Source organism: Lathamus discolor, chromosome 2, assembly GCF_037157495.1.
Source record: "Lathamus discolor isolate bLatDis1 chromosome 2, bLatDis1.hap1, whole genome shotgun sequence".
In the NCBI taxonomy this organism is placed as follows: domain Eukaryota; kingdom Metazoa; phylum Chordata; class Aves; order Psittaciformes; family Psittacidae; genus Lathamus; species Lathamus discolor.
The window spans coordinates 130,551,046-130,574,416 of record NC_088885.1 but is presented as its reverse complement, the minus strand read 5'-3'; the positions used below and the strand labels follow the sequence as shown (position 1 = coordinate 130,574,416).

Here is a 23,371-nt window from a genome sequence, read left to right as displayed (position 1 = left end):
TATTGCTTTGTAATTTACCTCTCGCCAACTCTGCTGCCACAGGTGGAAGAGGAAATCCAGACACTCTCACAAGTGCTAGCTGCCAAAGAGAAGCATCTAGCAGAAATCAAGAGAAAGCTGGGAATTAACTCATTACAGGAACTAAAGCAGAACATTACCAAAAGCTGGCAAGATGTCACCTCAACCACAGCGTATGTACCTGTTCACGATGATTGCCTCACCTGTTGAGGTGAAAACTATGTTGTTCTTGTGTCATGGCTAAACCCTCTGTTCTTGTGAAATGAGTGAAGGTAACAGTTATGGTCACTATTAGCCATATTATCTCATGCAAAATAAGCACAATTGACCATAATATGGACAATTCTACTACACTTTCTGTCTGATATACCTGAGATACCATTACTGAGATACCATGGTATCCCAAGTCCAACAGAATACCCTTCTTTTCCAGCCTGAAAAATTGTGGTAAACTGAGCTCATGCAGGAAGAGTGCAGAGTCACAGATAACATTCTTGGCAAACACAACTGTTAGCTTAAGGTCTAGAGTGAACTGTCTTCTGCAATTAATGACTACACAGAATGTAGGAGGATATACCTCAGACTTTTTATGCTGAAATTTATTAACAAAACCATCTGGTACAAGATTTTAGGCACTTGGCACACACGAAAAACTAATCCTGTCCTTTTTCAGTATGTGTGCTTCTCAGGGTGTTGTTTTCTTGGGGTTTTGTGTGTGTATGGTTGTTTCTGTGTTTTTGTGTGTGTGGTTTTGGTTTTGTTCCAAGTCCTGCAATAGCAGATGGCATCTGGTCTGGGGGGTGGGGTAGGAGGTTTGTGTTGGTGAACCCGATCTGAAGTCTGAGGTGACAGAGATGCTGCAGCCAGGAGGGACTGCAGTGGCTAAAAATAACCTCTTAAGTAGCTTATCCATTTGATCCTAAAGGTGAAGTATACCTCTGATACAAATCTATATACACTAAAAGGTTCCTTATGTGGTCTGTTAAAATAACCACAGACTTAATTTTGTTACAGATACAAGAAAACATCAGAAACCCTCTCTCAAGCTAGTCAGAAGGCATCTGCTGCTTTTTCATCTGTTGGTTCAGTCCTAACCAAGAAGTTTGAAGATGTCAGGTAGGTTTCTTTAGCTTTTCCCAAGTAGTTACATTTTGGTTTAAGTGTGCAATCACTGAAATAAATTTCTGCTGTTAACATACCTAGCACTTCTAAAAGTCAATCTGTCAAGAACCCTCAGCATCTGTTCTAGGAGATCTGAGTGACTTGCTGCAAAATCTTGTATGTCCTCTCTGATGCAGAAAAAAATCCGCAAAGTTCTGTGGTGTGTAACTTATGTATGGAAGGAAAGTAACGCATGCTATCACATCCACTGCTACTTTTGCGTTTCTGATAGTACTGCAGGTGGCAGCGGCTCTGCCTGCCTCTGTGTGATACATAGAGCACTGTCATTTCTGTTCGCTGACTTTCTCAGCTTGTGAGGAACATTTAAACAGCTAATGTCTTGTGTTTGTGGTTTAGTGGTTGTTTTGTGAGTTTGGTTTCTTTTTTGTCTTGTGTGTGGATTCCTTTCAGGTGTGTGTTATTTCTTGTAAGCTGTTCTACCTCATAGCAGTGGCTTGATTTTATTACCTTTTTAACAGACTACTGGCAGTTTCTAATTCTTAAATATTGGCACACAACATATTTTGACTGTGCCAGATGACACAGTCCTTCATGCAAGTTAGGTAAGTTTGGTGGTCATTTTTAGCACCCTTGTGAGCTGCTTGCAAAACTCCTCCCAGATGCAATCCAATCATATGTTTAGCTTACAGTTCTTTGATTATATGATTTTTACTACTGGAACATACACAGATATTCATCTGTGCTTGCCATTTGTTGTGAATAGTGGATCAAACTTATTTCTCTCAACTATTGGACAAATAAAAATCCACGCATTCTCACAAAATATTATTGCATTGGAAAGCAGTGTAATAAAATCAGCTCTCTGTTTTCAAGTGCTGCCATTCACCTCTTTCTTGCTTTTGAAGTCTAGTGAGAAAACACTTTTGAGGTATAGTTAACACAGTTACATATTTTTCTTCAGATTTATCAGAACTTCCTTTCTCTCTTTAATGCTTACTCTGGCATTGTGCAGACTACAGACATTTTCACATTCCTTTAGGTAAGGTGGGCACAAGAGTTATTTCTGAAACTAAGCATGTAGTCGGACTGTCTCTGTTACAGTATTAAAGTTTTTGCCTGTAAGAGGTAATTTTTTTCCTCCAGTGTTAATGTAAAACTGAAGATCTTTTAATGTCAAGGAAGATGTTTCTTCATGTTCACCTGGTAACTATCCAAGAACATGAAATCTTGAGCACACATACTAATCAATTAGTCTCTCTTCCTTGTAAGAAAGGAATCAGTTAAAATGACTCTGCAAGGTTGGTTGTTTTTCGGGTTTGTTTTTTTTTTTTTTTTGTAAAGAGACAGAATATGGTTCTGAGGTCAATGGCATGCAGAATTCCTCCTTGTCCTTGTCTGTACAGTGTTTGTGCCTTGACAGAGTAGAAATATTCCCTTTTTTGTCTATTACAATGGGTGTTTAGCATTCTGACTAATCAAATCTCTAGAGTCTGAGTGTAAAATAGTTCATGCATTCTGTTTATAGTTTGTCTAGTGAAACAGTCCTTATCTTTGAGTACTTTAGCAGCTCTAGACTGAGTGTTTTAGTTACCTTGTCTGTATTGCCTTTTATCTGCCTAGTCTAAGCAAATATTCAATGTTAAGTTTTCAGTAGTTAAAATTCCTGTGTAGCAACTTTTGTCCATTGCTCTCATCCATCTATGCACCTCTGGGTGTGGCTTCACCTTTTCTGTACTCTCCCACTAAGTAGCTAAAGACAGCAGTATTATCTCTGTAAAGATGCAGGGATCTGGCTTGTGGAATACTGACTATGAGCTATAGCTGCAGGGGCAATGCGTGGGGAGGAGATGGTCAGTGACAGGGTATATGCTAACAGAACTCAGACTCTGAAGCAAGCATAGTTTGCTCAAGTATAACAATAGCAGCCTGTCTGAGATACCTCTCCTTTAGCATCAGCGAGACAACAGGAGCCTGGAAGATGTCTCTGTACCTTTTGGATGCAGAGCTCAGCTGCTTACTCAGCAGGGTTTCTTTCTTAAGGCTACAGTGTTCCCCTACTAGTATTAGACTATTGCATTTGACAAGGGTAGACTCATAGCTCTCTTCTGGGTTCAGGAACTTAATACCTCAAAAGAAGAGTGTCCTAATCACACAAGTTAGTGGCTAGGTGAGTGATGAGTACTTTCTATAAGAAACTGGGCCACTAGAAGATGATGTAACAGAGCCAGAGGAGTCCACACAGTTGGTGTGCTTCTTGGGGAGAATCATGGGAATGGAAATTCAAGGTATTGTTATAATTCGGGAGCATCTGGGTTTAAAAACAAGACAACAACATCAAAAAGTGGGAAGGACTAGTGCTGTTCAAGATCTTAGTTGCACTTAAACAGGGGATTTAAAACCTCTGTTTCTTGCTTTCATGAGGACCAAGTTCGTCTGGGATGCAACCAGTGAATTCATGTCCCAGGGTTATGTGACTACTCAAGTGCTGTCTACTTTTTTAAGACTGCACAAGTCTGAACTTTCTGAAGTTTTAGAGGCCCAAGTTCTTCCCTGGAAATGAGAACTTACAGGCCTGATGTTTAATTGAATAAATACTGGGTATGCAGGTGTGTTTTTATTCTTAATCTCATGTAGCTTCTTCACCATGGCTTTGCTTTTCCTGTATTGTTTTAGCTTAGGGACTTCTGAGCTGTCATGGCATGATTTCTTCTGTGTTGGACTATTTACACATGTTCCATGCAGCAAACATCACATGCAGGTTTTCATTCTTGCACATGTAAGTGATTTTGGAGGGACTTGCAAAAGGGAGTAAAGCAGCTAGCGGAAATGTGAACTTGGGAAAGTACTGAAATAGAGGGAGAGAGAACTGGTAATGTGAAGTCAGTGCATTATTTGCTTCTCTTTTGTGTTTGTTTTCTCCACTTTTTGTCATGCTGAAAATGAACTCTCTTCCTTCTTAGGTGTCTCCTAATACTTTATTCTCCTTTTATAAGAGCATCTTGAACTTCAAGCTAGCCATCCTTGTGTAGGCAACCTTGTTTTGCACAGTATTATGTGCAAAACGGCAATAATACCAAGATGTAGCACTCTGCAAACTTCCTTGGCATTCATGATTTTGCACTTGGCTCCTCTTGTGCTGCATCTCTGTTATGGGGCAGAAGTCCACCTGTGCCCTGTTCTGAGATTGCAGAATAATTTTCTTTGCTTGCTTTGGAAATCTGATGTGATCATGGATTCCTAAACATCATCATATATCAGCATATCAACTATTAACAAAAGCAAATAACTAGTGCTTGTGCACTCTTAAGCCCATATTTTCCAGGCAGGGACTCTGGCATACCTCCTTATACCTTTCCAAAATATGAGGCAATGTAGTGGCTATAAAAATAATCATGTAAAGGATACAAAAGCTTTTAATGCAATAAAAAATACACGGAAGGCTGGAGAACAATTTACAGTGCCTTTTTTTAAAGCTAGAGGTTTGCTTATGAGTATTGTAAAAAAAAGGTTCTCTTTTCACACCACCCAACTTTGATGGCCTAGTTGAGTGAGTGCTCTGATGTGGCATTTTCATTTTCACTACTTGAAGAACAAGTGATTTGATGTTAAAAAAACATCAACTGCATTTATCTAATTTAGTTCTCTTGCAAACCAGATCATTCTGTGATAAAACTATATACTCTCTTATGGTGACATTTTACAAAATGGATGCTGAGTATATGTAAGTGTATCGTACAACAGCAAGTAAATCCTTCATGAATCTATGAATAGTTCTTACATTAAACGATCTCTCTGAGATTAAACTAAACTTCCCTAGATGCCTGTTAAAAAGATCTGCAATACACCATATGTTGTTGCTTTTCAGTGTAACAGATTCCAGATTGTGAATATATATGGGAAAAGGAGGTAGTTTTCACCCTCTTTAGCCTTAAACTATTTGCAGGGTGGGGAGAAGTTGCTGAGCATGACTGGGCAAAGAGAACTATTTTAGTATCAGCCTAGTTCTATACTAAAACTTGGCAAGACCAGAACTTGTAGCAATCTACATCACAGTGAGGAATACAAATTACACTCCAGAAGACTATCAGCTTCTATATGCTCTGGAAAAGCTTGTGGAAGCCAAACCATCCATGAAGATGAAACACAGCAGCTGAGGAAAGGGAGGAGATGTGTGTGGCATGGATTACTGACATGTGTCAGGACAGCACCTGGCCTTTGCATACCTGATTCTCGGTATGCTTAACATACAAACCAACCTTAAGTTGTGCATCTGCCTTAAGGGATCCCAGCCTTAAGGGAACTTTTTAGGTGTGGTGTATTTTCTATCACTGTATTCTACTGATGAGCTTCCCAAATGAATCTCTTAAAACTTGTTCTGCAATGAACACAGAACCTTTTTGCATCTGTGAACGTATCTTCTATTGTGCTGAAATACTAATTGGAGTTTTGGAAATGCATCAAATATGAGAGTTCCTCCCACCCTTTCCCCCCCCAGCAATTGTCTGGACAGTATTCTCTTGAAAGGCATCATAAAACCCAGTCAAAATTTAACATTTCAAATATAGTTATGGAAAACTATGATCATAATTTTTCCTAACTTTTCTAACTTAATATTGTGGTATTTGACAAGAAACACTGACGTTAATATAAGACTAATATGTATCAAGAGTAAACTGAGATTTTGTAAAATCTAAATTCGATGGCCTTGAAGGTATTTCGGAGCTCCTTAATCTACATCCAGTCACCTTCTAGGTGTAGATATGTGTTCTCAGTAAGCAAAGAGTAACTGTAATGGCAACACTGGCAGGTTACAGAAATCCTCCATGCATATCAGAACAGGGTTGAGACTAGGACTTTTTCCTGCCCTTAGCATAAACCTGAACTTGACTATATGATGTGACTGTTCTCACTAGAAAATTTGTATTGGTGAGTATGGAAATCTTACACTGAACTGAACTGAATGTGACTTCTGAATGTAAGAATAATGCTTTCCATAGGAAGATTAGTTGATTGATAAGACTCTTGCGTGTTCACTTTGTACCTGATATTGTCACAACTGTAAATGCAGCATGACTCTCATTGCTTGAGAAACTTGAGTAGACACACCGTAGCAGCTACGCAGAATATGTACTAGCAAGCATGGCACTTGAATCTTGCTAAAAAGGAAAAAAGTTGTTGCAGCTTTTGCTCTGATGACAAGTACATGTGTGTGTGCATGGCTAAGCAGTTCGTAAAAGCAAAACCAAGCAGTTGGTACATAAGACTGGCTATTTACCAAAGAGAGTATCCAGAAGTCAGCTCTCTAAGCCAATTGCTTCTCAGTCTATCACTTAAACTAACTTCTTGCTTTCTTTTTTCTTAATGCTGGCATTTAGTATACGCTCCATACAACATTCAATTAGCATGCCTATTATGAGGTAATGTATGCATAATGTAACTGTTGGGTTTGTTTATGTTCATTTATGGAATCAAGTCAAACTGCACTTAAGTCAACTCAAATAGATTTAAAACAAAATCAAAAAAGCCACCAAACTTTGTAGTGGATTGGAATGTAACATCAAACTTGGTTTTATTTCTGCTTATTGGTGGTAGTTATCACACATCTGGGATGTGACCAAGTATACTTTCCTGCTGTTTAGGGAACTATGACAACTTTTCCCTACCCGATAGAAATGTACTGCTACTAAATGACTCCACATTTAAAAGGCAGTAGCTTCTCACATGGGTTAGAACAATGAAAGTGAGTAAAAAGTACTGTGGTTTCACAACAAGGCTCTTGCTGACTTGGAGTGCTGGCCTTTTCTCTCCCCTTGCTTGGCACTGTGCCCTTCCATCTCCTAGGAGAGTTTGGTTTGATATACATATATTGGTGCCACTGTGTGCTTTCTCAAATGAAAGAGTGCTGCTAAGTGTGGGTGACTAACACAAATACCATGCTAAGGGGGAAGGGAGTTTAAGACCTCTTCTGAAAAAAAGCAAAACCAACCCAAAACCAAACAACCCCCCACCCCCACCCCTAAACCCTCCTGTTTTTCATCTTTAAAAATTATTTTTAGTCTCCTGTGAATCCTTGGGCCTGGTCTGCTGAAGGCAAGCATTTTCCATTCTGCATAAATGCAGGAGAGGTGTACAGGCTGTTGCATAAATTTGCAAATGGCAGTGCTAGCTAGTTGGAGCGTTAAGCCACTTTTCTGACCCTAATAAATAATACACTGGCCCTCAGCATTGAACACCTAAGGATATTCAATGCTGAGTGCTGCTTTTCATATACAGAATTTAACATTTGTAATCACAGCTGTCTCCAGTACTTCAAAGGCAAGGGGGATTCTCCCCTAAATTTAACATGTTAGCAGAAAATGCCCCTATTAACCATATGTTGTTAATTGAACATATGCCCGATTAAATTAAACTGGTTTTCCTATAACAAATGGAAAAACTCTGGCAAGCTTTCTTTAGAAGTAACATACTAGTCTAACCAGAAGTGATGACTAAGCTGATCTGAAACCGTTGAAGCCAGAAACACGTTTGAAATCACTGTGAATAATAAGCTAAACCTAAAATACTTGCTAGTTCTCCCTTCTGTGGTATGATGAAATATCCTGTCACTGAGCATGGCAGTGCTCAGTTGCAAGAGATACAAATGAGCTACATCTTGAGTGCATTTGAATTTCAGTTATGTAATATTTGGGAAATCCAGATAGAAACTTATTTTTAGGCTACCCTTAAACCAAGGAAAGAGCCCCAAACAAACAAAACTTATGCTGACATTAGAAAAAGCAACTGTCTGCTTGTTTTGTGGTATTTATAGACTAACATAGATATGGTTGTAATTCTGTGGTTCCTTTTTCTTATTATTTTCCTAGAAATTCTCCGACTTTCAAATCCTTTGAAGAAAAGGTTGAAAACCTGAAGGTAAATATAACTAAAACTCCTTGGTAATTGTGGAGCTGTGGATGTGGAGAAAGACAGAAGTGGACTCAGGGCAACCTGTGTTTTAGTTACTGGTAAAGTGTTCAAGGTGCTTAGATGACATCTTTTAAGTGCTGTGGAAGTGGTTTCTCTGCCTAATGATCTGGGGATAAAAAATGGGCTTCCTGCACCTCTTTCAGGAGGATGCCTTTAACTAGGGGGACTAACAGCTACCTAACCTGCACAAACAGCTAGGACAACATACCTAGTGTTATGTATCCAAAATGGTCTAGCCTTTTATTTCCAAGACTTCTTAAGGACTAATATCTTACACAAGAGAGCAGCTTGGATTGTTTCTCTTATTTCTGGCATAAAATACACAAGGCCTTTGTACCTTAATTTAGAATTTACTCACAGAAACTTCAAGTGCCAGAAACAACCATTATTAACTTCTGGAGATTAAGAAAACTCACTAATACACGTAACTGGAACCAGATTTGACTGTTCTCATGGGCACACTGGGCTGGATGAAAAGCATGCAAGTGATAGCATGGGGAACTAGATGTTCCCTTGCAAACTAATGGACATTAACACTCCTGCCATTCCCACAGGGATATAATGTAGAGGGAAAAGGAAAACACATTACCTGGAGAGAGTAAAATAGTTGCTGTTCTTCACTGAAGATCTTGGGAATTGCTGTTGAGAATGAAAATTCTTCAGTGTTCTTTTCTGAGGCTCAGTGTTCCTTTTTAAGCAATACGGAAGCGAGTTTTAACTCTGAACCTTTCAAAGCCTAAATGGCTTGAAAGGCTGCAAACTCACATCCATTTTTAACTGAGGGCATGTCAGCCTTCAGACTGCTTAGAATGAGGGCTGCTGCTTCATGCTGCATGCATCAAGAAGGCAGAGGGATACTGTTATGTTAGTTTGCTGCTGGTGGTTGCTTTCCACATGATACTTAAAAACTTGTCTTTTAGAGTATTGTGGAGGTAGCTCCATCCTGGAAAAGCTGCTCTGCTGAAAAGTTATTAAACTTTCTCCCGCAGAGGTACTGGTTTACACAGTTCAGCATGTTTGGCATGTCAAGTAACTGCAGTTTTATGTTGAGGCGCTCTCTGTGTTCTAGTCTAAAGTTGGAGGAAGACAACCTGCCGGGGGAGACTTTGGAGAAGTTCTCAACTCTGCTGCCAATGCCAGTGCCACAGAAACGATCGCAGAACAAACACAGGAGGAAACCCACTGAGATTCCTGCTTCTGTCCTGCTACCCACTGCCAGATGCTGCAAACGAAAACTAAGCACACTTGTAACATTCTTTGAGCTTGTCCCACCAGATGTGCTTTTATTTAGCATGTAGCTGTTTTACCAGGTTAACCGATACCAAGTTTTTTTGTGGGTTAAGAATATTTTTGAAACTAAAATACACTGTTTGGGGTTTTGTGTGGGAAGGGGAATTTTTATGCCTTTCAAGCATTTAAAGGACTTACCTGTAATTTGAAGGCAACCTTTAAAATATAGCAATGAAAAAACCCTCTTTGGAGAAGTTGATTATATTGTACATATACTGTGGATATGTAATTCCTTTTGAATCTGTAACTACTGCTCAACTTAATCATTATGAATCTGCTGCTGCTGCCAAACTGAAGCTTATGATTACTTAAGTGTTGCCTGCAGAGGACATCAGGCCAGGGGGATTGTGCCCAGCTAAAGACAGGACTTCTTCAGGCTTTAAGTAAGTTACTTGTAGCAGGATTACGCCTGGGTAGGAGGGAACTGTCTTACAAGCGTGTTCCTCATACAACAGTTGCAGACAGGGTAATACCTAACATCTAGAACTTACCCATTCGTCTGTGGATTATCCACCTAGGAAGGAAGCTCCTGACCATCACAGACTGAAGCAATATGCCTAGCTGTGCTGGTTTGGTTCAGTTACAGTAATATTTTCAGGTTTGTTTTTTGTACATGATGCTAATGTGGCAGGATACACTGCTGAACTTCTGATCAGTTGTGAATAAATTCATCTTAATTCACACATGGTGGCATCACACTTAGACTAACAAAGCATGGACTGTAAGAGTAAGCCTGAGAATGACATTGGTTCTTTTCTAGGCAGCAAGAGAACTGTTCTCAAATGCTGATGCCATTTCCCTCGTAGGCTGACCATTGGAAACATCTGCTAGACTTACTCTTTTTACATGGTGAAAGCCCCGTTCCTGTTTAAGACTCCAGCAATTCGTCACACAGCAGTGTAGCTCTCCTACAAGATCTGTTCTCCTACACGATCTTTCTCCTACATGTTGCTTTAGCTGATGTACTCTTCAAGTCTCTCGTATGTTGTGTGTTTCTGGCACATGGAGTTGGTATGGTTAGAACTGGAAACAAGTTTTGAAAGCAGTTGTGTGAAATTCATTAAACTTTAACTTGCCACAAATGGAGAAAAAAAAGATGCTCCTGACAACCTTGTGTGTCAGACATAGTAAATATGCTTAATTACATGTGAGCAGCTTAATAAAAACATGTATGTGAGGAATGTATTGTCCTGTGCCTATGGATGATAATTGACTTTTTTATTTCTACTTCAAACAGTGCTTTTACGTTTGGTTTCAAAGTAGTGCTGATACATATTACTCATGGGGGGGCTCTACACTGAGGAGCTTGGTGTTCCTAGAGACTAAGCCTAGGTTGACTTCTAGTGCCTTACATAAACTGCCGTGATTACCTTTGGAAGTTTAGGAAAGGGGTCGAGGTGCACCCTCAGCCTCTTACAGCTGAGAATGGAGAACATACGACGCCGCAGGAGTGGAGCGCTTTCTCTCAACTGTCAGTACCAAGTAGAGCAGGTCCTTCTGGAACGCGTTCATTCGTGGATGGGTTCTGTTCCGTTTATTTAACTGATGAACAGCCACCTAGTCCAGAGCTGGTCCCTGGCTGCACCGCTGGGGCTGCACCCTGTTACACTCGGACCTGCAGCTACACCCTCGCATGCGAACACCCTCAGTGTGGCTGCTGCCACTGCAGTTTTACTTTCGCGGCGGTCCGTGCTCATGTCGCCGTCCCCAGCCACGCTCCGCCGGACCGGCTCCTCCAGCCAAGACACAGCTGCCGGCTTCGTTCCCCTCCCGCCCGGCGCCTTTCCCTGCGCGGCCTCCTCCCGCAGCAGGAGCCGCCCGCGGCCGCCGCACGCAACCCGGCCCCTGCCCCGACGATGGCGTCCGCACTGCTCCGCCTCAGCCGGGCCGGATGCGCGTGCGCCCGCCGCGCGCCTGGGCGTAGCGCGGGGTCGGAGTTCACGCCCCGCCCTGCGTGCGGGCAGCCATGGCGGCGCCGAGCTGGGCCCTGTGTGCTGTCCGGGCCGCGCCCCGGCCGCGGTGGCTGCGGGCTGTGAGGCGCTGCAGTGGTTCCCCGCCGGCGGCGGCCGTGGGTGCCTCCGCTCTCCCGCAGCAGACGGCAGAGCGGCCGAGCACAGACGCCGCGGCCCCCGGCCCCCGGCAGGTGAGGGTGCGGTGGGGAGGCCGGGTAGGGCAGGGCAGGGCAGTGTCCGGGGCGGTTCCGGCCCCGATGTCCCGGTGGGGCCGACCCGCCAGCGCCTCCCCGCGGACCTGCTGCCGCCTTCCTCTGCTCTTCGGCCGGAGCAGGCAGCGCGCGTCCCCGCGGCTTCGCTTCAGTGCTCCTGAAACGCTGGCCCCGTGCACTGCCCTTTGCCCGCCACCCTGCGGCTTGTCGCGTGTGTGTATCGCCTCCCGGAGGAGTCGTATTTGCCCCATCCCTGGCCGTGGTCAAGGGCAGGCTGGATGGGGCTTTGAGCACCTTGGCCTAGTGGGAGGTGTCCCTGCCCATGGGAGGAGGGGTTGGAACTGAATGAGCTTTGAGGTCCCTTCTAACCCGAGCCATTCTGTGCTTCTCACCTCTTCATCCTTCGTAATGACTGTCCTACAGAAATACTGACAGTTTTCGTGCCGTTATATTTTTAGTCTCCTCCTACAAAAGTCTAATATAGAAAGTGTACAAGTAGTTTCGGGTGTGTAGAATGCAGAGTACAGCTGTCTGGGCAAAACTGTATTCTGGCTTTTACAGGCGGGCAGGGAAGATATGGAAAATCTTTAGATGAAAGTATCTTAGCAGGTCAAATCAAAGACCTGTCAGGCCAGTACTTTACAGATTTGTAGTGGAAATATGAAGGCTGGTGTGAATGAAACACCTGTAGAAATACAGGTGTATGAAGGCATCAAAAGAAATAGCAGGACAGGGGTAGAAAGAATGTATGGTAATGGTGAAAAACACAGTTTTCCGGGAAGCTGCTTTTGGAAGTGAAATTGCTGTTGTTGTCAAGGCCTGCACTATGATAATCTGCAGCACAGATGAGTCACCAGGAGCAGACCCTGCTTCTGGACTACAACAGGAGGGCAGTAGGCTTATGTTGCATTTCAGGTGCCATTTGTTTTCCTGTTACTCCATCATGAAAGCAAACATGGAGGGATAGACAGTGAGCAGCAGCCTGCTATTTATTGGGGCTGCACTTACTGATTCTGGAGCAAAGGAACACCCAGTAAACAACTGTTGGTCCTGAAGGGTGTAAAAGATTTGTCTAAACCCAAGATCATCATTGCCAAACAGGAAGAATGTTGGAGGTGTGGTGATAGCTGCTATCCTTTGTCCTTGGTGTTGTACTTAAGTGCCCTTGTCCTAGAACATTTAGGTTATGTGTCCGTGGGCATGATAATGTAAGTGTATGGAACTTGGGAAAGAATGAGTGTGAGTGGTAAAGTGAACATGGAGTTTTGTGAACCATTGCTTTCTTTGGCTTTCGTGGTGATTTTTGTCATGCTAATTTTCCTCACAGTGTCTGTTGTGGCAGTGGCTGTAGCTGACATCTAGGGAAGCAGAAAAAAGCACTGTGTGTATTTGTACTGATGTATCTCTTCCAGGCTAAAAAACCCCAATGTCTGAATTTTCCTTGGTTGGAAGTGATTCTGTGCTGCTCTTCATCCTTGTCACTCTTCATTTTCTAACTTTTCCAATTCTGTTTGATCACGTGAGTGGCTTGGAGTGTGCCTGATAAGCTATGGAGATTAATGCTGTGAATTAATAATGCAGGACTGGTTTAGTACTGGGAGTATAGAACAAGAAATGCCTCTGTCACTGAATCCAGAACTTGCTATTTCAAATTACTGCATAATCTGTACCTCGGTTTTCCATTGAATATCTGCACTAGCAAGGCTGGGTATGCAAAGAGCAAAAACGTCTGCCTAACCCAGGGTGCTGACTCAGGTGGTGCCCAAGGGTGATGTCCATGGTAGGGTTTAGGAAAGGATTCACTTGATTTAGCTGTAGAAGATGCTGAATGCTACTCTTAAGTATTTGAGGGGTTGATTTTTCTTTCTTTTTCTTTCCATTGAAGTAAGAAGACAGAAGTTTTATCTTTTTCTATCAATAATAGTCATCAAGACTTTAAACTAAGATGTTACTTAGTATCCACAACATCATTTCCAAGTGGAATTACATACACAAGTATAAACAGTGCAATACAGAAATCAAACTGGAAGTGTAAAGTGAAGAGCTGGCCTACAGCTCTGTATTTCTCAACACTGTTGAGTTACTCTCTCGAAAAGAGGAAGAGCAGTAGCTTGCTTTGCAGTGTCATGGTGATGTTAAAAGCATAAAAGTAATATGAAGTAAGATTACCGTGAGTCTACTTTCAAGCTGTTCTTAGCCCAGTCAAGAAAGACTTTGGTGAGCCCATGTGTGGTTGATGATTATTCACTGATTGCTCTTTTGAGAGTGTGCAGAAGAGGGAAATGAAAGTGCTCTGGCTTGTAGTGTAATCTCTTAGTTCTGTGTAGTTTCCTTGAAATCACCTTTTCACCATTTTTAACTGATTTTAAAATGCTAGGAATTATATTACTCAGTAAATAAATTTTCCACAGCAACCCTGATGCTAATGTGGGATTACCCAGCATAAAGCTGGGTAATACTTACGTGAGGATGTACTAGATGCTGCTGGAAAAACTGAAAGCATTAGACCTTGTGAGAAAATCCCTCTAAGGGGAACAACTCAGGAGCTTGCCTCAGGAGAGGGTGTGGTGGCTCCAGCTGCAGTCCCTTCCTGGGGTGCCATACATCTGCAGGGTCTACTCTTCCAAGCAGGTGGAACGTGGTCTTACTCACCCCTTGCCTGAGCTGCAGCCAGAGGAAAGTTTCTGCTGCTTATCTGGTGGCAAAAAGATAGATACAAAGTGCTACCTGGCTTTTGGTTTACTTGTACCTGTAAGAGCACAGAGATGTTATTTGGGTCCTTTGTGTTGCTTTTGACCTTGCTTCATAGGTACCTTATAGTGCTCTCTGCCACGTTGGTAATTTCTTAGGGTTTTGTTCTTTTGTTGCTGTTTTGCAAATAAGGAAACTTGCAGAGCGCTTAAATAATGCTTAGAATTGTTAAAAAGTTAGCAGGTTTATAAGCAAAATATTCTGCTAAATCCACATGATATTTAATTTTGTCTACAACAGGCAGCTTCTTACTGGCTTTTTTTTTTTTGGTCTGTGTTTTTATAATGTCTTAAGTTTTGCATTCTAAGCTGAACAAAAAAAAAATGACATATTTAAAGTTCTTTTCTTCTCTGTAGAATTGCTTAAACCTTTCAGAAGGACAGGAAATACTTTAGGTGTTACCTTTATTTGCAGACTGAAGCTGCCTGCTGAGCAAAATGCAAGAACTTGCTTTTTAGGACGGACCTAATGATTCTTGTTGGTATGGGTAAAGAAACAATTGTTGAACTACGTTCATAGGTAGGTTACCAACATTTGAAGAAAATGTAAGAATGAAGCAACTAATTAAGAATAAATGGCATATTTTTGTGCACTATGAACTAAATAGTCTTAAAGTGTTTTAAAAAATAAGTGGTAAATTTGTCAATGTATTTTTAGGTAGAAATGGCTTATTGCTATGCTAGCTTTACTGCTGATCTGTAATATGTATCACGGTGTGATAAAACTTCTCTTCTGGTAACTTTTTACTTTATAGTAACAGGGACAAGCTATCAAGTGAGTGCTGGAGCTCAGTGAAATGAGGGAAACGTTATCTTTGTTGAGAAGCAGAGATCTCCAGCCCACAGAGGTGCTGCGCTTGGGTTTGGGTGCACTTCCGGGCCCGGCACAGCAGAGGGCATTGCTTGTTTCTAGATGTCGCAGGAAAAGTAGCACGTTTGAGGAATTTCACATTTAGTTCCTTGAATACTGTCTTTTAAGGGAAAGCGCTCATTAAGAAGTGTAACTGACTTTGTCCAAAGTTCAGATGGAAGGGGCTGGGTTGGTATCAGTACATCATAGGAAGTAATTTCTGAAAGAGATTAGAAATTATTCTTCCGGAAATGACTGTATTTTTAAATCTAGTCAGCTGTAGGTTCTTTCTTGAAAGGATTCGGGGATTCAGAAGTTTCAGGAGTGTGTCCATGTATTTAAATTTCATGTCACTATTTAAATGAATGAAACATCAGTATCAGAGCAGATACAAGCTATTTTAATAGGTAATATAAAGAGTTGCCTTCTCTATTTATGTTTTAGGGGAGGGATTAAAAACTAAAACATAAAAGTGAGAATTTTAAAAGAAGTATTGTTCTGAAAGCTGCATGGATATGCTTTATAAAGGATTTGTATCTCTCTTGCTTGTGCAGTATCTTGGCAACTCCAGTTAAAAGTAATGTGTAACACTGGATGTTTTGAAATAAAACATTAAAAAAATCCAAACTATTTTAAATGTCATTGTTGGTGGGGAAATATTTCTCCCAATGTATCTTCCCAGCTAACATTTAAAAGATGATTTTACTGAAGTTGCAGTTACTTGAGAATGAGAATACTTGTTTATAGTTTGTGCAGTTTTCACTTGTAATTTTCATGGCGTGATATTTCTGAGGACAGACACCTATAATCTTTGTGTGGATGGAGTGCTCTTCAAGTGTTGTTAAGTCATTTATGAACTTTTTTTGTTTTAATGGCAAATATAGCAACACTGTATAAAACCTGTATGCCAAGGACAGAGGTTACACTTTTAAGCAGATAACCTTCTGGCCAGCATTCAGGTACTGAAAACTGCTGACTAACCGAGAGTTGAACTTCCCAGCTGTGGGACTAGGGGGAGCTGGAGCCAGTTTTCTTTACCCGGAAGTTTCTCTTGGCTTACTTTGCCAGCTTGTATGGCAGCGTTTGAGGAACTTGCAATACGTCTGCTACCGCTGCGCTGTGGACACATGCTAGTGCTTTCAGGTTGATTCTAAACAAGGACCGTATCACAGGCGTCTCGGCATCCTCTCAGCTGGATCTGCTCGAAATGCTTTTTTGCATTATAGTGCGAATGAGCCTGTTTGTCCGTCATTTGACCTCTGCGAAGGAGCAGTTCTAACTTGTGAATGCTCTGGCTGAGGCACCAAAACTTGGCTCTTCTGCCTTGGGTTTGCCCCGTCTGTGGGCGCAGCTGGGCCTGATAGATGACCTGCTTTGCATACAACATAAGTGCTTGCATGGCAGGATTTTGTAAAACTCGCATGATGTTGGAACAACACTGAAGTAGACAGGACTTGCGCTGTTGTGGGGTGGCAGGAGAAAAATGCATGCCCCCCCTTTGGAGATATAATTATAGTAAAATTGTACATGGTTGTAATAAGCAGTGGTGACTCAGGAGCACAAATCAATGTGGGTAGACCCTGAGCACCTTGCACAGCTCTGTTCTTGGTTGGCATGAGGAAGACCACAGTGCTGGCGGAGAGTGGGTTGCAGTTGTCTTCTGGAACTCACTCCTTCAGAAAGCTCTGGGTTGGCAAGTGCTCACTTTGGCATTGCGGGAGGTCTGTGAGTGGTAGACATGTGATATGCCTTGGATGACTGGCTGTCAGGGTAGAATCCCAAAATTCAAATGTCTTGACTACCAGGATCATGGCGAAAAGCAAGTAGATGTCAGCTGCCCACTCTTGATTGACTACAGATGATATATTTGGAAGAAGGTGCATGGAACTCTAATGTAAAGGTTAAATAGGAATTTAAATACTTCCTAGTGGTAAATGTGATCAACAGGATATTTACATCCACTGTTGCTGTAGGAAATCCCAGTTATTCTCCTATGACTATTGAAACAGTGACGTGTCCTCCAGGAGCCTGGAAAAAAAAGGGCCTGGAAGAGCAAGGCGGTGATAATTGAAGAAGCTTTCAGTCTGGAGCTAAGACAGGGTTGTTGTATGGGCTGCTGGTGTCCCATTTCAGTATGGCCACCCTGTACAGCAGCCTAAAATGTGAGGATATGGACATATGATTGCTCTGTGTGTGCTTATGTGGCAGAGTTTTCTTTTTGAAGTAATCCATGTGGTAGGTTCACCCACTTTCCCTGGTTTACAAAGTAGATGGTTTCTGTTCAGAATTGTGCCGGAGGGTTATACATTGTATTATAGCAGGGAAGAAATGCAGAAGAGACAGTGTCCTGATTTTTTCCTAAAATAGTCTTTAAAAGAAAGCTACAGGCAAATATTATTTTTTTTAAATTATGTACAGAAGTTACTTAATTTCAAGAAAAATAAGCAGCTTTAGTGTGGCCAAATCATGTGCTATTTTATGTTAGGAAATAAATTGTTAGCTCAGCATTGTTTAGCAAATGATGCTTCTGGCTAGTCAACAGCGTATTTTCAAAGCTGCGTTTGAAATTCTTCATGGAAGTCTTGTTTCATGGTTTCTGCACTGTGTATCGAATTGAACTGTGAAGATAACTGGAAAACCTTCTTTTTACTACAAACACAAAGAAGTTGGTATGGAATCACTCAGTGCAGCAAGTTGTTCATTGATAAGATATGTTGGGTAAGCCTTGACTGTTTGTGTAGCATTATAGTGTGCTAGCAATATGATTTTGCTGCTTTCTGCTGTTTTAAATGGGCAATTGATTGATGAAGAAGTTTCAAAAAAGTGTCTAGAAGCAGCTGTGGATCCAGCCATGACGTCCTTCCCTCCCTGAATGTACTCTGTTGTTTTATGCTATTCCTCCTAAGCTCAGTTGTGTAAAGTCACAGGAAAAAGAAGTGTGGTATTAAATTTTAGTAATGTATGTTGCTGTGTGTGACACCAGAAGATTCAGACTCAAACAAAATAGAGTATAGCAATAGTTGACTAAAAAAGTCACCTGCCTTTGGGCAACATCTAGACAATAATATAATACGTGTCTGTATTATTGTAAATACTTATTCTCTTTCATGAGTTTGATGAACATTTCATGTACTGCATCTTGATGATAAGTCTAAGATACATGCATCTTCAAATATAGAAAAAAAGCTGCAGATAGCCTGAACAGGAACAGAAAGAGATTTCTAGACAACAGAGAAGTTCTAACATTAAAATTGCAGTTGAGGAAAGTCTGTTGAATATTATGACAAATCCTATTCATGTGATCTCTCTTTAGGTTTTGTTGGTTTTTTTTTCTTGAGATCTGCATAATCCTACTTGAAAACTGTAATTATGAGAGACAAATGTTGTTTTCACCATGATGTTTTACTGATTGTGCTACATGTATTTGGTTAATTGTTATTAGCATCTCTTTTAAAGATGCGCTTAGTTCACAATATCATGTTGTTCATTATTATGAAGACTATATATATACAAATATATACATACAAGTTGATTGCATGTTCTCTGCACAGCTGTGGTACTCTTAATTAGAAGTTATTTTGTATGCAAAAGTAAAATTAGGTGTGGAACATACTATATTCATCAATCAGTATTGCATTCAGTACCAAAACACAGAGCTTGATGGAAGGACGTTGATGAATGTAAACTGATACCAAATCATGTATGGGGAACCTTTCATTGTTTTTAAAATACAAGTGTAATCTTTTCCTAATCTCCAATCAAAATATAATTTAAAACATGATATATATGATTAGCCTTTTTAGAAGGCTAATTTCAATCTGTGAGGTTGGCTTAAAAATCCTGTCTGTAGCCAAGCAAAATCTTCCAATGCTCTTTGCCAAGTATGACAAGTATTACCCTTATATCTTCCTATTACTATGTTTGTTTCCCTTTGGATAATGCTATGAAATATGAATCGTCCTATTCTTAGTAAAACTGAAGTTTAGTTCTTCCCTTATTTTTTTCATTTTGGGATGAGAAAGGTTGGTAAATAGGAACTGTGACTTAGACAAAATTAAGATATTCAGTGAAAATCAGTTATTTGTGCATTACATGCACTTCAAAATAGATTTGTAGATATTTTTGTGTAGTAGCCTCTTTCTGAGTCACACAGTTCTTCCTAGGTGGAAGTCAATGAAACAACACGCCTCTTACAGATCTTCTTTAGGAGTTATGTGCCAGAAGATTTTATTGCTTGCATATGATGTTGAAAAAAAGGTATCTCTATTGTTGACAGTATAACCACACATTTATGTAACTGAAGATTAACCAATTGATTTTTAGGCTGGAAAGGATCACTGTGGCCATCTAGGCTGACTCTGACATAAGGCACTGGATTTCAGTCAGACTCTTGCACTTACCTTAGCAAGCTTGTCTTTCAGATAAATTAGTGTACTTAAAAATAAATAAATACCCTCTATTCTGCTCTTGTGAGATTCTTCCTGGAGCACTTGGTACAGTTCTGAGGTCCTCAGTGTAAGAAAGACCTCATGGGTCCAGGGGAGGGCCATGAAAATGATTGAAGTACCTCTTCTGTGAAGAAAAGCTGAGAGAGTTGGGGTTCAGTCTGGAGAAGAAAAGAATTCAAGGAGACTTTATTATGGCCCTTCAGTATTAGAGGGCTTCTAAAAAATCTTCCTCCATCTCTCTTACCAGGGCAAGTAGTGATGGGAAAGGGACAATGGTGTTAGTCTGAAAGAGGGTGGTAGGAACAGGTTGTCCAGAGAAGCTGTGGCTGCCCCATCCCTGGCAGTGTTCAAGGCCAGGTTGGATGGAGCTTTGAGCAACCTGGTCTAGTGGAAGGTGTCCCTGCCCATGGCAGGGGGGAGTTGAAACTCAATGAGCTTTAAAGGTGCCTTCCAACCTAAACCATTCTATGAAAAAAGTGTCAATCATAATACATGTATGTAAGAAAGCAACATCAGAGTTTATATGCCAGTACTACTTCTGGTGTTTTCTGCTTTATGAGGGCAGCTTGGATATCTGTTAAATGGGATTTTCTAGAGTTTTGTGGGGTTTTCTTTGTGGTTTTTTTTTTTTCTTCTTCAGTGTTATTCTAGTTTACTTGGGACTAAATTAAAAAAGAGAGTAAGGTATTCTTAATTTCCCAGCTTTATTGCTCAGCTGGTTTCACACGGATTGGCAAGAGCAACATTAAGTTCTCTGGTTTGCAACTAAGGTTTCTAATGTTGTCAGATTGTTTTGTCCAAGCTGCACAGAAAGCTTATGGAGTATATCATGCTCTTTCAGATGTTCCACAGGGGAGAGGGTGCTCTTCTCCGGGCAGTTCAGTTCAGGTGTACTCCCAGGTCATGCTGGGACACTGAGACTTCTAGCAAATCGTATGCAGCCAAGTCACTGCCAGATTTTACCTTCAGGTTAGCAGTGAAGTATGGAGATACCTTAGCTTTGATACCTATGCTCCTTACAGCCTAATCATGTAGTGTGTTTAAAATAAAATGAGTCAGGGTTAAAATAAAGAGGTCTTTATAAAATACTGCTATTCTTGCATACTAAGTTAGTTGCCAGAAATTCTAGTACCTACACTGGAATTTAAATGACTCTTTGCCAAAACACTTAGTCACTGCTTCTCACTAAGGGATGCTTAAATGCCTAATATCAGCTTTTTACTTCCAGCCCTTTTGGCTGAAGAGTTTTGTTTGTTTTGCTTTCTAAAATAAAGCTACATTTCTGCACTGTGCTGAGGAGAATATATGAATGCTTGTTTTTTGGTTGAATCAGCAGAGGTTTGCTTCATTTTCTGGCAGTTCATTGGGGGTGCTTGTAGCTTAAAGGTTGTGATGGGAAAAAACTCTGGACAGTTAAACTCCTAAGTATGCAAGGTTTTTCAAAGTTAATGCAGCTATCATAAAGATAAAAATGAAAAATATATCATTCGATTTCCTTCATCCTCTTCTAGACAGAAAAAGCTGTTTTCCTTTGCTTTTTTTATCATAATATCTGGGGTTTGAGCAACCTGGTCAGTGGAAGGTATCCCTGCCCATGGTGGGGGACTGGAACTAGATGATCTTTAAAGTCTGTTCTGTGATTCTAGGAGAAGCTTTCATTGCTCACTGTGCTCTTTTTGAATAGCAGTTTTGTAGTACCATATTGTATTAAACAGTGATGCTGTTCTTTTTCTCTCCTGCTTTCTTCAAAACTTACCTTTAAAAAGATGGGTACAGACACATCTGTGTTTATTCCAACACTGTACAATTTGAGGTTTACTGCTTTTGATGGTGCAATTCAAAGCGTTACTCAGGTATGGACAGAAATTAATGAATATGGTATCTGCTGGAATCTTTAGCTATACTGATACTTCTATTGGACTGTAGATATTAAATAATTACTATTAAATGTATATTAGAACCATTATAGCTAAAATAATTACCTTAATTCAGGTCATCATAGTGTAAGCTGTTGTGCAAGTGCTGTATTTACAGAAATCTGGTCTTGTTACAGTGTGTGTAGGAAGTGATTCATATGAAGCTTTTTAGAAGTATCTCCTTGCTTACTATCAGGGAAGCTTCCAGCTTGCTCCTTGACTGCTTTCAGAGCCCTCCTTTTTGACTTTGCAGTCATTAATCTTAGATTTTCCCCTAAATCACTGTTTTTATTTCTGCTTTGAATCACAGGTCCTCCTTTTATGCTTTATCTTTGGATTATTTTCCTGGAGTATTTTTATTAAATGACACAAATCTTGCTTTTCTTTCAGCTTTATACAGTAGTTAATCTTCAAAACCCTTTATTAGCCAGAAGTTTATATTGGTTCTTCACTTTTATCCATTTGTATGGAATTAGAAGGAAAAGTATCCAATTTAGAGGAAACTGGGGAGATCTTCCTTGTCTTTGTGGTTGCCCAATTTGGGTTGTAAGTTGAATCTTTCGGGAAGCAGATGAGCTCCAGTTGTTTTGATATTTCTTTTATAGGACAAAACCTCAGGCTGCTAATTAGGGAGGAGAAAGATCTATATTATGGTGGGAGGAAATGCAAAACAGGCAGTGGACTTTAGAAGAGCAAACTTGAGTTTGCGTCTTTGATTATAACTGTGTGCTGTAAATGGGATGATGTTGTGCTGTTACTTGTGAGCCTTAGTAGATGATTTTCATGGCAGTGGTATTTAATTACTCATATACTAGCTAAAACTTGTGTCCTAGTTTGCATCACACAGAGCAGTCTAAGAATAATCTCTCCATTTTCTACTATATGCATAGTTTCACATGGCTGGTTTATCCATAAACATTTGGGTTTTTTAAACAACAGCATTTTAATATTTGCCTTGGCTTTGAATCAGGCTTCAAGATAGCCTTGTGCATCTTTTAGTCACCAGAACATCAAGCTGGTGTCTATGGTATGTATCTCCATGTGTGGATAATGTTTATTAGCTAGCAGTTTGCAGACTGTCCTCTTTAACACTGCTTGAGACAGCTGCTGGTCACAAATAAGAGGATAACAAGTAATTTGATAATTTTTGCAAACGTCTTTTTTCCAAGTGATAGAATGGAGATGGAGAAGGGAGACCAAATAGTTTAATGTATAAAAAGAAGGCAGCACCCAGAGAAATTACTTTGAGCTGTAATTGCTTGCATGCTTTTATGTTGAAATTTCAGTCACTGTAATCACTGTACATCAGTCCTCACAGTGCTCATCCTGAGTCTTCACCCTCATTTCTTGGGAGAACTTCAGTGTGCAAGGAGCTTTTTTTCCTCTCTGCTAAAGAGGAATTTGGTAACTGAATCACTGTGACCTGTTACACCCTAGTAATGCCTAAACCAACTTTTAAAATATTCCTGGGATTTTGATTTATATCTAAGCAACAAGGCACACTTTGAGTGGTAGCTACAAGGTATGGGAAGTTAAGGTCTCATAGGCTAGTACATAGTGAATTCTGGTTTAGGTTGCTGGCTGAAGTATATGCCTTATCAATATATACTTGGCCAGAGAGTAGCTTAATGTATTCGTTATTTGTTTAATACTCTTTATAGCAGGCTCCCAGTCTTCTCTCTTTGCTAAATAAAATAGTATGCATTGAAAGGGATCTCAGGAAGTCATCTGTTCAGACTCCAGGCAGGACAAACTTGGTTCAGGTTGCTCAGGTCCTTTTCCACTCAAATGTTGAGAATCTCCAAACCATTGGGCCTTTAGCTATTGTGGCATCATGCTAACTTATT

At 40.6% G+C, this 23,371-nt stretch overlaps 1 protein-coding gene across 7 annotated transcripts in view; it reads left to right on the top strand.

Moving 5' to 3' along the window:
* The window catches only part of TPD52 (tumor protein D52), a 123,694-nt gene that overhangs the window by 32,461 nt on the left and 67,862 nt on the right, over positions 1–23,371 (top strand). For 6 of the 7 annotated variants that reach the window (XM_065668482.1, XM_065668483.1, XM_065668481.1 and 3 more), the window contains 4 exons: positions 43–191; positions 1,033–1,134; positions 8,004–8,052; positions 9,176–10,577. In XM_065668482.1, coding sequence (XP_065524554.1) covers positions 43–191; positions 1,033–1,134; positions 8,004–8,052; positions 9,176–9,292 — 417 coding nt within the window. In that variant the 3' untranslated portion in view covers positions 9,293–10,577. Of the gene's footprint in view, positions 1–42; positions 192–1,032; positions 1,135–8,003; positions 8,053–9,175; positions 11,540–23,371 lie in introns of those variants that run through there. The other variant, XM_065668484.1, reaches the window with a different exon arrangement.